Source organism: Miscanthus floridulus, chromosome 9 (assembly GCF_019320115.1).
Source record: "Miscanthus floridulus cultivar M001 chromosome 9, ASM1932011v1, whole genome shotgun sequence".
Classification (NCBI taxonomy): domain Eukaryota; kingdom Viridiplantae; phylum Streptophyta; class Magnoliopsida; order Poales; family Poaceae; genus Miscanthus; species Miscanthus floridulus.
In genome coordinates, this window is record NC_089588.1 from 81,893,636 (window position 1) to 81,906,412 (window position 12,777).

Consider the following 12,777-nt stretch of genomic DNA (forward strand, 5'->3'; position numbering starts at 1 on the left):
ACCAACCAAGACTAAAGAGTCCACATTAGTCCGGGTTAGTAACATCAACCGAGACTAATGTTGACCTTTTTAGTCCGGGTTGGTGTTATCAACCGGGACTAAAAGGTCCTCCGACGCTCAAGAAACTTAGACTCGGGACACATTAGTCCCGGGTCCAATTCTAGTTGAGACTAGTATGATGAACCGAAGGTCTATTCTCTACTAGTGGTTGCTTGGTTTGGACCTGCACAAGATGCTGAGGAGTTTATGCCTCTTTTGGTGTATCATAACAAGTTATGTATTGATGCAGCTTATTGGCCTGATTTACGCATGAAGTATCCTGCCATTTCGTTTGACGAGTATCGTTACTGTGAGCTTCGTGGCAATGAATTTTCGCGTGGCGAAGCTTTGTGTTTGTTTTCTTATTTTGTTCGTTTTGTTCTATACCATTATGGTGATACACGTTGTTGACTTGGAGAATTTTTCCCTCACGTTGTTGACTTGGGGATTGATCCTGAGGTTACTTCTGGGTCATCTCAGGTTGGTTCTTGACTGTTCACACCCTAATGATTCATGATTGTGGTTGTACGATCTAAGTTTTTCCTATCACACAACGCTTTTCCTTGGCTATGGATGAGTTTGTGTGGGATAATGATGGTTCACAAGAATGGCTTCACCAATGATAGTTTAAACATAGTGGATGCATAAAGTAGCTCACAAGTACACCTCACACTCTCAAGAAGCAGAGTTGCACGATACATGACATTGACAAAGGTAGGTAGGATTTGACTTGGAGACCGCAACACCTATAGTGCTAACCAGTAGATGCAGGACTAGAAGCCTAGAACAACTGAACCTAGCTAATCGTAGATAGATAATCTAACAGCAATCGTAGAGTGCTTAATCTTTTTCCTCGGCTTGGTGCTCACCTGCTCAGAGTTATGCTCGCGCCATGGATCTCCTTGGCCTAGGTTTCGATTGCCGCTGCCGGCATCTGCAGTCAGCAAGCACCCATTAGTTATCACTAGTATTAGCTGCTGTTCAATAAACTACTTTGGTAAACAGTAACTACAGCGTGCATCATGTTGTAAAATGAATTAAGACAAAACTCAAATTTACTAGAACACCTGGTATTTACTGGTGAGGTGCCCTCAAGAATCATGCATGAGAAATATGACCATTTGAATTCCATGTTAGTAAATGAAGCTTCTATAAGACTTTAGAGTACAGCAACATCAGGAAAAATGCATTATTCATCGATTGTTAGTATATAAGTTGTGGGAAAGTTGCTTTACAGTCTAGTAGAAAAATCGCACCGTGACACCAAATTTGTATTTGGCAACATATATATTGTAAAATGATTTGGCGCAACAGAGGATTTTACAGATCAAAACATACTCAGTGAACATGTTATTCTACTTCTTCCGTTGCAGAGAAAAAACAGAGCACCATGGTACATCCAATGTAATGTGTTCCAAAGAAAAGAACAGTATCTCATTCTCACCAGGCCTGCATGGCTGAAAGCTCCAGTGGTTCGTTGCCTTTTCAGATGAAGATCCTGCTCATCAGAAGAAGTGGTCTCCTCCCTTGGATTCTTCCATACGTTCAATCCCTGGTGACCACTCTCTGCATTGAAACCCTCTTGCTTTACATTTCGTGGAATTATTACAATATGCAATGTCTGAAATAGGCTTATTATTATTATAATATGCTTTCTTGCAGTAAGTTCTGAATACTAACAGGGGTACAATAACTTTACAGGAAGTAGAATGTAGAAACACTGAATTTGGCAAACAGATATGTGTGCGTCAAATCACTGCATGCTATCCATAGACCAAATATTTGTCTACTAAAAATAGCATGTGATACTGGAGAGGTGCTCTTAGCACAAGGTTAAACAGTTTTACCTGCATTTGCCAATGGCATCCCAGGAGTAACAAACACATTACGTGAGACTGGAGCAACAAGAGCACCTGTACCAAGTTGATGAGTAAGAACCAGCAGGAGTGATGTACTAACGAGAGACTTGGGTTTCTAGAAGAATGGAAGACTGGAGCAGCAGGTGTTCTTATCAAATAATTTGTCAACTTACCTGCATTTTCCACTGATGCCACCACAGGGTTTATAACAGGGCCTGCCAAGCTACCAAACATAGTCTGCGAGAGTGGAGCAGTAATAGCACCTGAAGAAGTTGAACAGTTCGAATTAGTAGCAGGCAGCGACATATGCAAAGTGACATATCAAAGTTTGGCAAGGCTATTGCATTCAAGTGTTTTTTATGAATTACCATGCACCTTAATAAACAGATAATAAGATATAAAGCAAAACAAAACAAGAAGCAAATAATGTAATGGACAACTTAAGCACCATGGATGTTTTAAAGATAACCTCCGCAGAAAAAAATGAGGTGAACACATACTGCATAGCAGCATAGGACTAAACAGTAGTCACACTAGAATGTACCAGGACAAGGCATTACAGAGGTCACGTCAGTTTGGGAAGACTTTGGTTGACCCAAGGTGAAGCAGTGCCAAGGGCCCTCAATTGGAACCAATTACTTACTCCAGTTATATAAATAAGAAATATTTGGTATTCCATTTCTATCTAATACGGGACATTGGCCATCAGTTTAAACTTCTAGGAGATACAGAAGTTTCATAACATGTTTTTTTTAAACAACAACTTGTGCATCTTTATGGCTAATCATGATACTTCAAATAAACAGCTATGCACAAATGTACAAAAAATACTTAGAGCAGATTTTTCTTAAATATTACACATTGCTCTCAAACAGCTAAAAGTTTCAAGGAAGAATTAAGAAAATGGAGTTTTGTCAGAGCAAAAAACATCTTGAAGGCAGTAAACTACAAGAATTTTCAGCATGGTTTGTTGATTTCATAGTTTGTGAGACAGGAGGAACAGGAGCACCTTATTGAGTTCTGGCAATCAAAAATGGAAACAGGGAGCCAGGTAATCTGGTAAAAGGTAAATGTTTGATGTTGCCACTACGTGGAAATGCAGTTCTCAGTTAGCATGCACATGAAACTCTTGCAAAATGCAATTATATAGTGCACACAAACCTCATGAAACACATTGTCCTCCACTAAGATAAAACAATCAATAAGCTAGCAATCAACTAATCATAGTGGAAAAAGCAGCAGGACCCTGTGAAACAGGAAACTAGTGCAAAACATGGAAGTAAGCAACAAACTAAAGACGATAGAGAGTTTTTGAAGAGCTTCCTTCGTAGAAATTGGGCTATAAATACTGGCACTAGAACTGATGTTGTTATCAGTAGCGCACAATCTAGTACATTTGAGATATCTTAACAACCTATGATATAATACATCAGTTTTAGGGATGGAGTCTTGTGCTGGTGTGAAAACAAGGCTGCTCAATTAACATACCTTCATTTGCCATCAATCCGATACCAGAGTTTCCACAACCGCTTGTTAAGTTACTAAACACAGGCTGCAAGAGTGGAGCACCAGTAGGTGGCACATGGCTTGCCAGTTTACCTGCATTTGTCACTAAGATATAACTGAGTTTCAAGGAGGGGTTGTCTAAGTACAAAAATATATAGTATGGAAAATTTGAGCAGGTGTTCTTAGCACGCAATTAGCCAATTTACCTGCATTTGCAACTGATGGGATCCCAGTGTATATAGCAGGGCATGTCAAGCTACTAGAGATAGTTTGCAAGACTGGGGCAGCAGTAGTACCTGTAACTAATTAAACAGTTAAAAGGGCAGATATGAGATATCAAGGTACTTATTAGTTGCAAAGAAAACACATCAAAGCCTAACATGGTTGTTACACTGAAGTGTCAGCCAAATAAGAGATGCGAAAAAATAGTTAACAGCGCATATATCTTCTTATTAAGGATCAATTTCATAGATGAACAGAGCAAATAAAGATGTGCTGCAGTTGTTCTCTAATAATGAGAAATTTTAGGGATTCGTCAATCCTATGGAGGCTGGTAGTGGCTTAGAACTGATGATATTGACAACAGTAATAAAATTAGTGCGCTAGATGCAGAAGGACTGGGACAAAATTAGGTGCAATAGGTGCAGAAAAGTGGGCATAACAAAAATGAGGTTAGTCACAGCGGCAACACAGCTAAGGCGAGACAGTTCCATCTAATTTAGCATGGTATGAAACATGTCAAGTGTGCTTTTCTTTTGCAAAAAGTACGAGGGACCACAATATAAAAAGAAAACATGTAGAGCCAAGACGAACACAAATTGAAGTTGAAATGGGAAGCATGACCGGAAGCTTATTGGCATAATTTTCCTATTGAGACACCTCTAAAAGCCATTCAACAAGTAGCACATCCCATGCAAATCTAGATATTAAGTTCATACAGTGAAAACTTTTAAAGTAGCTTTATTTGGGGGATATAAAAAGTGTGAACATACCTTCCGTTTCAGTTGTCTGAAGAGGATGCACCTGAAGTTTTTTACCAGCTTTTAAACATTCATCTGAAGGCCAACAAGTTCAACATCAGTAAATATGATGACATGATATCTGGCTATAAAAATTAGCATACATAATCTAACCCCAAACAAATTAGTTAACAGAAGAGACAAAGTTAGCTGATAATCAGTTTTATCAACGATAAGCTACGATGTAAGTTCGGATAAGCTTACAGCGTCCATGTGTGCTCAAGCTACCAAGCACTAATCAACAAGAAATTGAGCTTAAGGCTAATCAAACATAAGCTTGATTTAGAGTGTGAGGACAAGATTGTTTACCAAGAATATCTGCCATCCGATGCAGTGCCTTGATCAAGGTTAACTTTTCTGCAATTGAAAACATATATCTCATATGCAAATGTTACCAGCCAAAAATGCTTAATGACAAAATATTTATAGAAAGAATGGTATTTTACGGTCATATGTTTCCTGAGAGGGATCTGAAGAAGCTGGCAGTCTGCAGAAGAAACAAAAAGGAACAATCTGAGAAAACACATTATATGCAGCAAACAGTGAGATTGAGCTAGCGATGATCATTATACAGCTCATCTCAAGATAAGTATGTAACAGCGCATTCGTGGATCGGAGTACCTGCGCCATCTCACAAGGTAGCTCTTGGCAACTCCAGCAGGGGATTTTGGCTGCCGGGTCCTCTGTTTCTTTGGGCGACACCTCCGGCGGAAACTGGCAAGATCGATCGATTATATATGAATCGAACAGAGACGGAGTACCAATGAAACCAGAGACCAGCAGATGAGATCAGATGAACAAGCTAGCAAGTGTGGAAGCTGGTAGAACACAAAAGGCAAGGAGCAGTGGGTACCCGAAGCCAATGGGAAGAACATTGTGCGGCCTCATTGACCCTCCCGGCATTAAGGTCAAGTCTTTGAGCTCCGGCGTCGCATATGCCAATTCCTCCAAAGTCTCGGCCGCCATTTCCTTCACACGCTCCCAGTCAATCGAGGCCCTATGTATCACACCACATTTATTTCAGTATTTGTTATGTTTATTTATCATAACACGAGATTGATTATTTGGTTCGAGGCACGCAGAAACAGACAGCAGCACCAAACGAATTGGGGAAATAATTGAAGCGCGATCTAATGCATACTCCTAATGCGAGTTAATTTGGATAGGGAACTAGAACTACTGGATCTCTGTATAAACCAAACCTGGCTTGCTGGACGTTGAGTATGATGGAGCGGAGCCTTATTTGGCCGTGGCAGATGGTTCTTTTGTGGTCGAGGTACTGCTTGGACAGGTCGTCTGGCCAAGGGTGTGACACTTCCCCGCCGCCGACGATGTTGGCCAAGGTACTGAACGCGTTGAAGACGCGCCTGAGGACCATGGCCTCGACGCTTGTTCGGCGCCTGGTGACCAGCGGCAGGAAGCGGGAGAGGTAGCGATTGGCATCTTGCCATTGGTCATGCAGCACGAAGTGCTTCAGGTGCGGCACCCACAGCATGGCATCCGACTCGCTCAGCATCCTGCACACAGGACGCGAGAAGCAGGCATACATAAATGATCCAAGACAACAAGCAAGCAGGCAATCGACGGAGGAGCGAGCGTGTACGTACGATCCGTGGGTGTCTCGGAAGCCTTGGAGCCAGAGGAAGGTGAGGAGCCGCCGGTGGCGGTACCGCCTCACGCAGGGGTACTCCGCGCCGCCGTCGCCGGAGAGTTTGCCGTCGCCGCAACGCATAGGGAGCACCATCTCGCCGAAACACTTAAGGAGCAACATCTCGCCGCCGTCGCCGGAGAGTTTGCCGTCGCTGCGGGTTGGGGATTCAAAGTAACTTCCTCGGCGTTCGCCGCAATATATATAAATACCGTACTATGGACGAGCGTTCTCTTCCTTTCTCTTTCCGAGTTTCCGACTTTGTACTTTCTCTCGACAGTCTCTCTCTCTCTCTCTCTCTCTCCCGGCTCTGCTCTCGTTCCCCTCTCTCCCATCCGATCGGAATGAATCGGACACGCCCGGCCGGGCCCGCCGATTTGTGCCCGATCAGGCCTTGTTTTGTCCTGATCGCCGTCGAAATTTTTGTATTTTGGTCTCTTTTGAAAATAATTTTTAGAAAAATACCTACGCCAAAACATTTTCTGAAAATAGATCATTTTTAGGCGTCTTAGCACATGACGCCGAGATATGAGGCTCGGCGTCGTGTCACACGACGCCGAGGTATTGCCACGTCACGGACGACCGGGGTCGTCGTCGACACGGTGGCGTGTGGGTCTGAGACGTCGGCGTCGTGTCAGCCGACGCCAAGCGCCCAACCTCGGCGCGGCTGAACTGCACGCCGAGATGCTGGCCCCATCCGGAGCGCAGCCCAGGCGGCCCAACAAAGTACGGTGGCCTAGAATCTCGGCGTTGGGTCACTTAACGTCGAGCCTCCAGACCTCGGCGTGGCCCGACTCAACGCCGAGGTCTGCTCCCTTTAGGCCGAGGCCCCCTTCTTCTTCTTCCCTCCCCTCCTCCATTCCCCCACGGCTCCCAAATTCTGAAGACCGCCGGCTCCCAAATCCCCCACGGCCCCCACGAAACTCTAACCCCTAAATGCGACTCTAGGTGCCTGGATCTTGTCTTTCGAAGCTTCCTCGAGGTAATGGTCCCTCCCCTCCTCCATTCTATCCGCGTAGATGTGCTTACATTGTCCCTAATCATGTGGAATCATGGTTGTATGGTGTTTTGGTATATTTGTGTTTGCATTTGCAAAATGTATGGCTTAGAATGATTGAGTGCATGGTTGTTTAACTGTTTTATGTGCTGAACATGTTAGGTTAGTTTGGTTTCTAGTTATTTTGGTCATTAGGGTTCTTTGTTTATTGTAGGTGTTATTAGGGTTAGTTATTTGTTGGTCATTAGGGTTAGTATGTATTTTATTTATTTGTTGGTCATTACATTTCAATTTTTTATGATCAAGGCATTTTGCCAAGGTACTCCTCTTTCTCCTCTTTCAATTCATCATTTAGATTCGTTTGTTTTTTAACTTGCATTATAGGTTTGGTTCATGTTCATGTCATTCGTGCAATATACGGTGGTTCAAATGATTGAATGACCCAAATGTATGGTTGTTGCTGTTGTTGTTGTTGTATATGTTATGGTTTATAATCATTGAGTTAAATTTTTTGTTTGTTGGGATTCAAATTTGTTTAGGGTTTGTAATGAAAAGCTTATTTGGGAGGTATGGTGATTTAGTGTTAGTACCTTTACATTCTTTGCAAGGTACTTTGGATTGATTTTTTTTCTACGTAATGTTAGGATGCCAAGGCATGGTAAAGCTCGTATTCTAAGGTAATCCCAATATTTATTCATTATCTGTGCAACAAATAGAAAACCCTAGGTTTAGGTTTGATTCTCCGTTAATATGACTAAATTCTTTCAATTGTAGCTATGGTCGTCAGAGGGCAAATCCCTACGACCTAAAGCCTCTCCCTGAAGGTGTTCCTTGACCAATGTGCTTTTGTGGTGATCCTTGCAAGGTAGACATCTCTGAAGATGAGGAAACATATAGACAGAGGTACTGGATGTGTCCCAATTATGCATGAGAACCTACAAAGCAACAGCGCCGTGCATCGTTTGTGAGGAATTTTTATTGTGTTAATTAATTTTCTTGTGATATTAAGTATTGCTTATTTATTTGTTTTGTAACAATTTGTTTTTCTTGCAGACCGTTCCACCACTGTGTGACTTTGAGCAGTGGATTGACACTGAGATCAAGGAGTCGGACAAGCAGTGTCTAGAAGGCCTAAAGGAGTGGGATGCGGAGGTTAAGGAGAGGTTTGAGCAGAGACGCAGACTGAAGGCTATAGAAAAGAAGCATAAGGAAGAGGAGGAAAGGAGGCGTGTTGCTGCGTACAGGGCGGAGAAGGAGAAGAAGCTTGAGCGTGTGCGCCGAGCGAAGGCAGCGATGCAGGAGAATCCCGATGCCGAGAGGAAGGGAAAGTGGCCTCGTTGCACTCAGTAGGTATTTGGTTCATTCACGAGCGATGTCGTATAGCCCTAGACTTTTTTTACTATGTTGTAATGCACTCTGCTTTTATTTCAGATGAACTTATTCCCTGGACTTTTTTTATTATGTTGTAATGCACTATGATTTTATTTCAGATGGTCTTATGCCCTATACTTCGTTAACTATCCTAAGACTGCAGTGGTACTGTTTGTATCACTGAAAAAGACTACTTGTGTTGTTGCAGTCACTGAAAGGGCTACAAGTACTGTTGCAGTCACTGAAAGTGCTACAAGTCTATTTGAAAACTCACTGAAAAGCCTAGATTCATTTACTGTTGTATCCGTATACGCAATGAATTAATATTAGAGTGATGTACTGCATTTAGATGAAGTGACAAAACACAGGTGTAGCCTTTTCAGATGAAATGACCAGTAATGGTTGTAGGCTTTTCAGATGAAGCATCTAGCCTTTGCAGATTCAATAAATGAGTACGCACACATGTTTTTTGTCAAGTAGTATTCATGGTGAACCTGCCTTCATCTCTATATATAGTGCTCCATGTCTTGCTCCACATCCACACAACTTATTTTCTGGTTTAGTTTTAGCAAATGTCGAGCGGAGGTTCCTCGAGTGGAAAGGGTTTCGGCGGAGGGAGAGGAAAGGGGGTGAGGAAGGGACCTCCGATTGTGTGGGAGGGTTCTCTAGGTTCTGATTCTTTTGAAGAACCAATAGAGGAATTTCCTTTGGAGAGGAAGAGTGACTTCACCCGTGAGAGACCTCTTAGATCATACGAGAAGCGCATTGAAGATTGGCCAAAATGCCGCCATGGTTTGGATTGCGTTGTGCATATGTACAACGACTGTGATGGTGGAGGCCGTCATTTCTTCAGATGCCCGCAAGGATTTGTATTGCCTTTGAACTCTCTCCTTTTTTAGATTTGCATTTGGTTTCTAGTAGTACTTATTGGTAGATGGGTTTTCAGGATTCAAGCTGTCCAGATAACTGTGGCTTCACTAGATGGGTCGACCCTCCTCCTATCTATCCCCATCAACAGTACATCACATATCTACAGGGACGCATCTTTGACCTAGAGTATGGCCCTGGAAGTGGTAACAGGGACAAGTCGGACGACGACAACAGCAATGATGCAGAGGAGGCACTATGCAATAATCCGTACTGCAAGTGCCCATACCATAAGAAGGATGGGCCTCCTTCTCCACCGCCACCGCAACCACCACCACCTCCGTCAACTGGAGGATACTATGGGGAAGGCGCAACTCAGTTCAATATGTGGGAGCATTATTAGGACCAACCTTTGTTAGTCAATCCGAATGTGGAATGCTTGTATGAGTTGTTCTTTTCAATCTCGTAAGCCATGCTAGGTTTAGTTTGCAACATGCCATTGTTAGTCTTCATGTGAGTGTGTACCCTTTGCAATGTCTGTATCACTTGTTTCTTTCAATCCCCTAAGGCATGCTAGGTTTAGTTTGCGACATGCCATTGTTAGTTTTGATGTGAGTGTAATCGTTGTCCATTCGCTATTTTATAAATTGCAGTTTACCTACCTCTAAGTTTCATGTACTATGGTTGATTCCCAAACTGAAAAAAAGATTTGAGTCTCTCTAAAAATAGGGGATTGAAATCGAACCAACATTCGGTTTTTCCTGCAGGAACAAACATACAAACATAAATATAGCATGTCTACTCTTATTAGTATAACTCGTGTTAGTCGAAGAGGAATCGTTGAGAAAGATTTTTCATTTGAATCATGCAAATAGGATTGCAACATATACTTTGGGTCGGTGTTTACGTGTTGGGCTGAGGCTCGGCGTTGAGTCGGCCCATGCCGACCCTAGGGTGTGCCTCGGCCGTTTGTGAGTTGGGCTGAGGCTCGGCGTCGAGTCGGCCCATGCCAACCCTAGGGTTTGGCAACGGCCGTGGCCAGGTTTGGGCCGAACCTCGGCGCTTAGTCGTCCCACGCTGAGATTAACGGATCGGCGTCCATTTACCGCACGCCGAGCTTGGGCACCTCGGTGCTTCGATGCAAGGGTTTCCAGTATGTACCAGGGGTCGGCGTCAAATGACTAAACGCCGAGGTTCCCACACTCGGCATGTGTTCAATTGATGCCGAGCTCCTGGGTTCACCAAAATATATCATCTCTTCTTTGATTTGCTTCACTATTGCCCACTACTCTAATCAGCCGACGATGACCTTGTGCCAACAACGGACCTGAGCTCGCTAGCTCCCCGACTCTCCTAAGCCGCTTCGTCCCCTTTGCGTGCTTGCCATGTCACTGTGGATCCAACAGAGGTTGATCGTAACATGGAGGATGCGGATGATGACACCCCTTCTTCCTTGTGAGTTGCGACGGAGGCCCTCTCTTAATAGCTGGAAACATGAAACATGGCGACGTTCCACACATTCACATAACACATGACCACACTGACATACACATTCATTCAACATCCGTACATACATAAGGTCCAACACATTCAACATCCAACATAGTCCAACACATTCAACATCCAACATAGTCCATACATATGCTTCATCAATCAACAAACATAGTCTAAACATAGTACAAGGTCCAATGCATACATAGTCCATGCACAAAATATAGCATATGAAGTCTTTGGATCTTTTATCGCTCCTTGTACCTTAACATGGACGGCGAGCGTAACGCTTTCCCCTCCCAAACGGATAGGTACCTGGAGTGTACCTGTCCACTAGTCTGAGCGTCCTCTGTGGATGTCTAGAACCGGAGGGGCCTTGAGTTCCTTGGGGTGCATCTCCAAGCTGGGACATGCCAATCTCATCATACTCATGATCATAGTACTCTCCCTGTCCTTCATCATCTTCATCATCATAATGACCATGTCCTTGACCACCCTCTGCACTAGTTGTTGCACCATGTGAAGAAGAAGTCCTACCACCATGTGCACCATGTGAAGATGAAGTCCCTCCAACATGTGCAGTAGAAGGTCCAACACCAAGCTGTTGTGGGACTGCCACATCCGGGGAACATCTACATCCAAGGCGTGCAGCTACCTTTCGGAGGCGATGCATGGCATGCTACATTTTGAAAGCACTATTAGTAAGTGGGGTTGGTCGCAAAACTATATAAAGATGTAACATCAACTGAATGAGAGGAGACTACCTGAATATGCTGTCATAACATGGAGGCCTCATCAGGATCGCCCACAGGAATCATCAATGCCCTTCCTTGCTCGGCCACTGTCCTCATTATCTCCATGCTCTATGCAACAAAAACAAGAATTTAAGTCTCCATCACAGTAAAGACCTCAGAGATGGAAATAGTTGTATCACTTACAGCTCTGGCTAACGCAGGGGCGATTTCAACTTGCCTGCCTTCTCGGGTAGCTTGGTCATATGGGTTGTTGCCCTCATCCTCGCTCGCAATGTCAGCAATGTCTTGCTCCGTCCAAGCAGGCCTCAATTGAAGCCTTGTTCGTTGACCAAACCAAACAAGGTAATCATCGAATGCCTTGTCATGATGGACGGCGTGGATGCCCATGTTGTTCTGCTCCATCAACATCCACTCATCAATGTAGCGGTGGTGCTCCAGCTACCAGTTGGTGATCTTCTTTTTTTTTTGAACCTGCAAATTTTACACCAAATCGGCAATATGAAGGCCTACTCAATGATTCATTCATGTGAAACGAACAAAATATTGCATGTTACGTACTTGTGGAGCTGCCAACCGGTGGAGAAATCATCGGGCGGAGAAGGCTGCAGCCTACCAAACTGTCGTGCTACACGGTGAGGGAGATGGTACTCCACTGCATAGAAACAAATAAGTGGGGTCCTCATCGTCCAGACGTCCTTGTCTGCCATGCACAAGGCGCTCAAGTTGAGATCCGTGACTTGCCTCCGCCAATATGGGCACCATTGAACCTGTACACAACGTCGTCATCAACTAGTCGACGCTCAATTTGTGCACATATCCTCGATTAGGCCAAAAGGGTGGGAAACTTACATGCTGTGGCAAAAGGGTGTCCAGCTCGTTGGTGAAGCTGATGTACGTGTGGCGTGACACGTGGTATGTTCCGTGGGCTCGCTCGTAGAGGTGTGCCATGGTAGGGGCGACAACTACGTCTCCTTGAGGAAACCAAGGTTGTGGGGGATCAAGCTGATGCGGTCTCCCAATTGGAAGCCTCTCCCACATCCAAATCTGCAAAAAAAGAGTGTAAACATGAATGTTAATCACTTTTGTTAAGAAAAAACATTGAATTGTAGTGGAAACTTGTACAACTTTGCTTTATTACCTGCAACAGTGTGATGCACCCTGACATTGTTGCGTGCGTGCCTCCAGGACGGCAGCAAGCCTCGCAAAGCTGACGGTACAGGAAGGC

General features: G+C 44.0%; 1 protein-coding gene across 3 annotated transcripts; it reads right to left on the reverse strand.

Moving 5' to 3' along the window:
* Nucleotides 1-748: 748 nt before the first annotated feature.
* LOC136482264 (uncharacterized) lies at nucleotides 749-6,262 on the reverse strand. 3 transcript variants are annotated; one of them, XM_066479488.1, is made up of 13 exons: nucleotides 6,031-6,262; nucleotides 5,626-5,940; nucleotides 5,277-5,420; nucleotides 5,045-5,137; nucleotides 4,870-4,910; nucleotides 4,733-4,780; nucleotides 4,397-4,459; nucleotides 3,611-3,700; nucleotides 3,387-3,497; nucleotides 2,072-2,161; nucleotides 1,887-1,952; nucleotides 1,484-1,605; nucleotides 749-973 (listed from the first exon to the last, which is right to left on the reverse strand). In XM_066479488.1, exons 1-13 carry the CDS (start codon nucleotides 6,192-6,194, stop codon nucleotides 947-949), a joined length of 1,374 nt encoding a protein of 457 aa, XP_066335585.1. In that variant the 5' UTR covers nucleotides 6,195-6,262; the 3' UTR covers nucleotides 749-946. The 3 variants fall into 3 exon arrangements, with proteins under 3 accessions (XP_066335585.1, XP_066335583.1, XP_066335584.1); XM_066479486.1 differs by having other exon boundaries at nucleotides 3,387-3,509; XM_066479487.1 differs by having other exon boundaries at nucleotides 3,611-3,706.
* Between the last annotated feature and the right edge of the window lie 6,515 nt (nucleotides 6,263-12,777).

What these genes read in the sequence shown, in the direction of transcription:
- LOC136482264 (XM_066479486.1), bottom strand. Translation starts at nt 6,194, where the DNA reads ATGTTGCTCCTTAAGTGTTTCGGCGAGATGGTGCTCCCTATGCGTTGC. An exon ending in GATGCCATTGGCAAATGCAG is followed by an intron (nt 1,606 to 1,886) that starts GTAAAACTGTTT and finishes GTTTCAATGCAG; the next exon opens with AGAGTGGTCACCAGGGATTG. An exon ending in CTTTCAGCCATGCAGGCCTG is followed by an intron (nt 974 to 1,483) that starts GTGAGAATGAGA and finishes TGCTGACTGCAG; the next exon opens with ATGCCGGCAGCGGCAATCGA.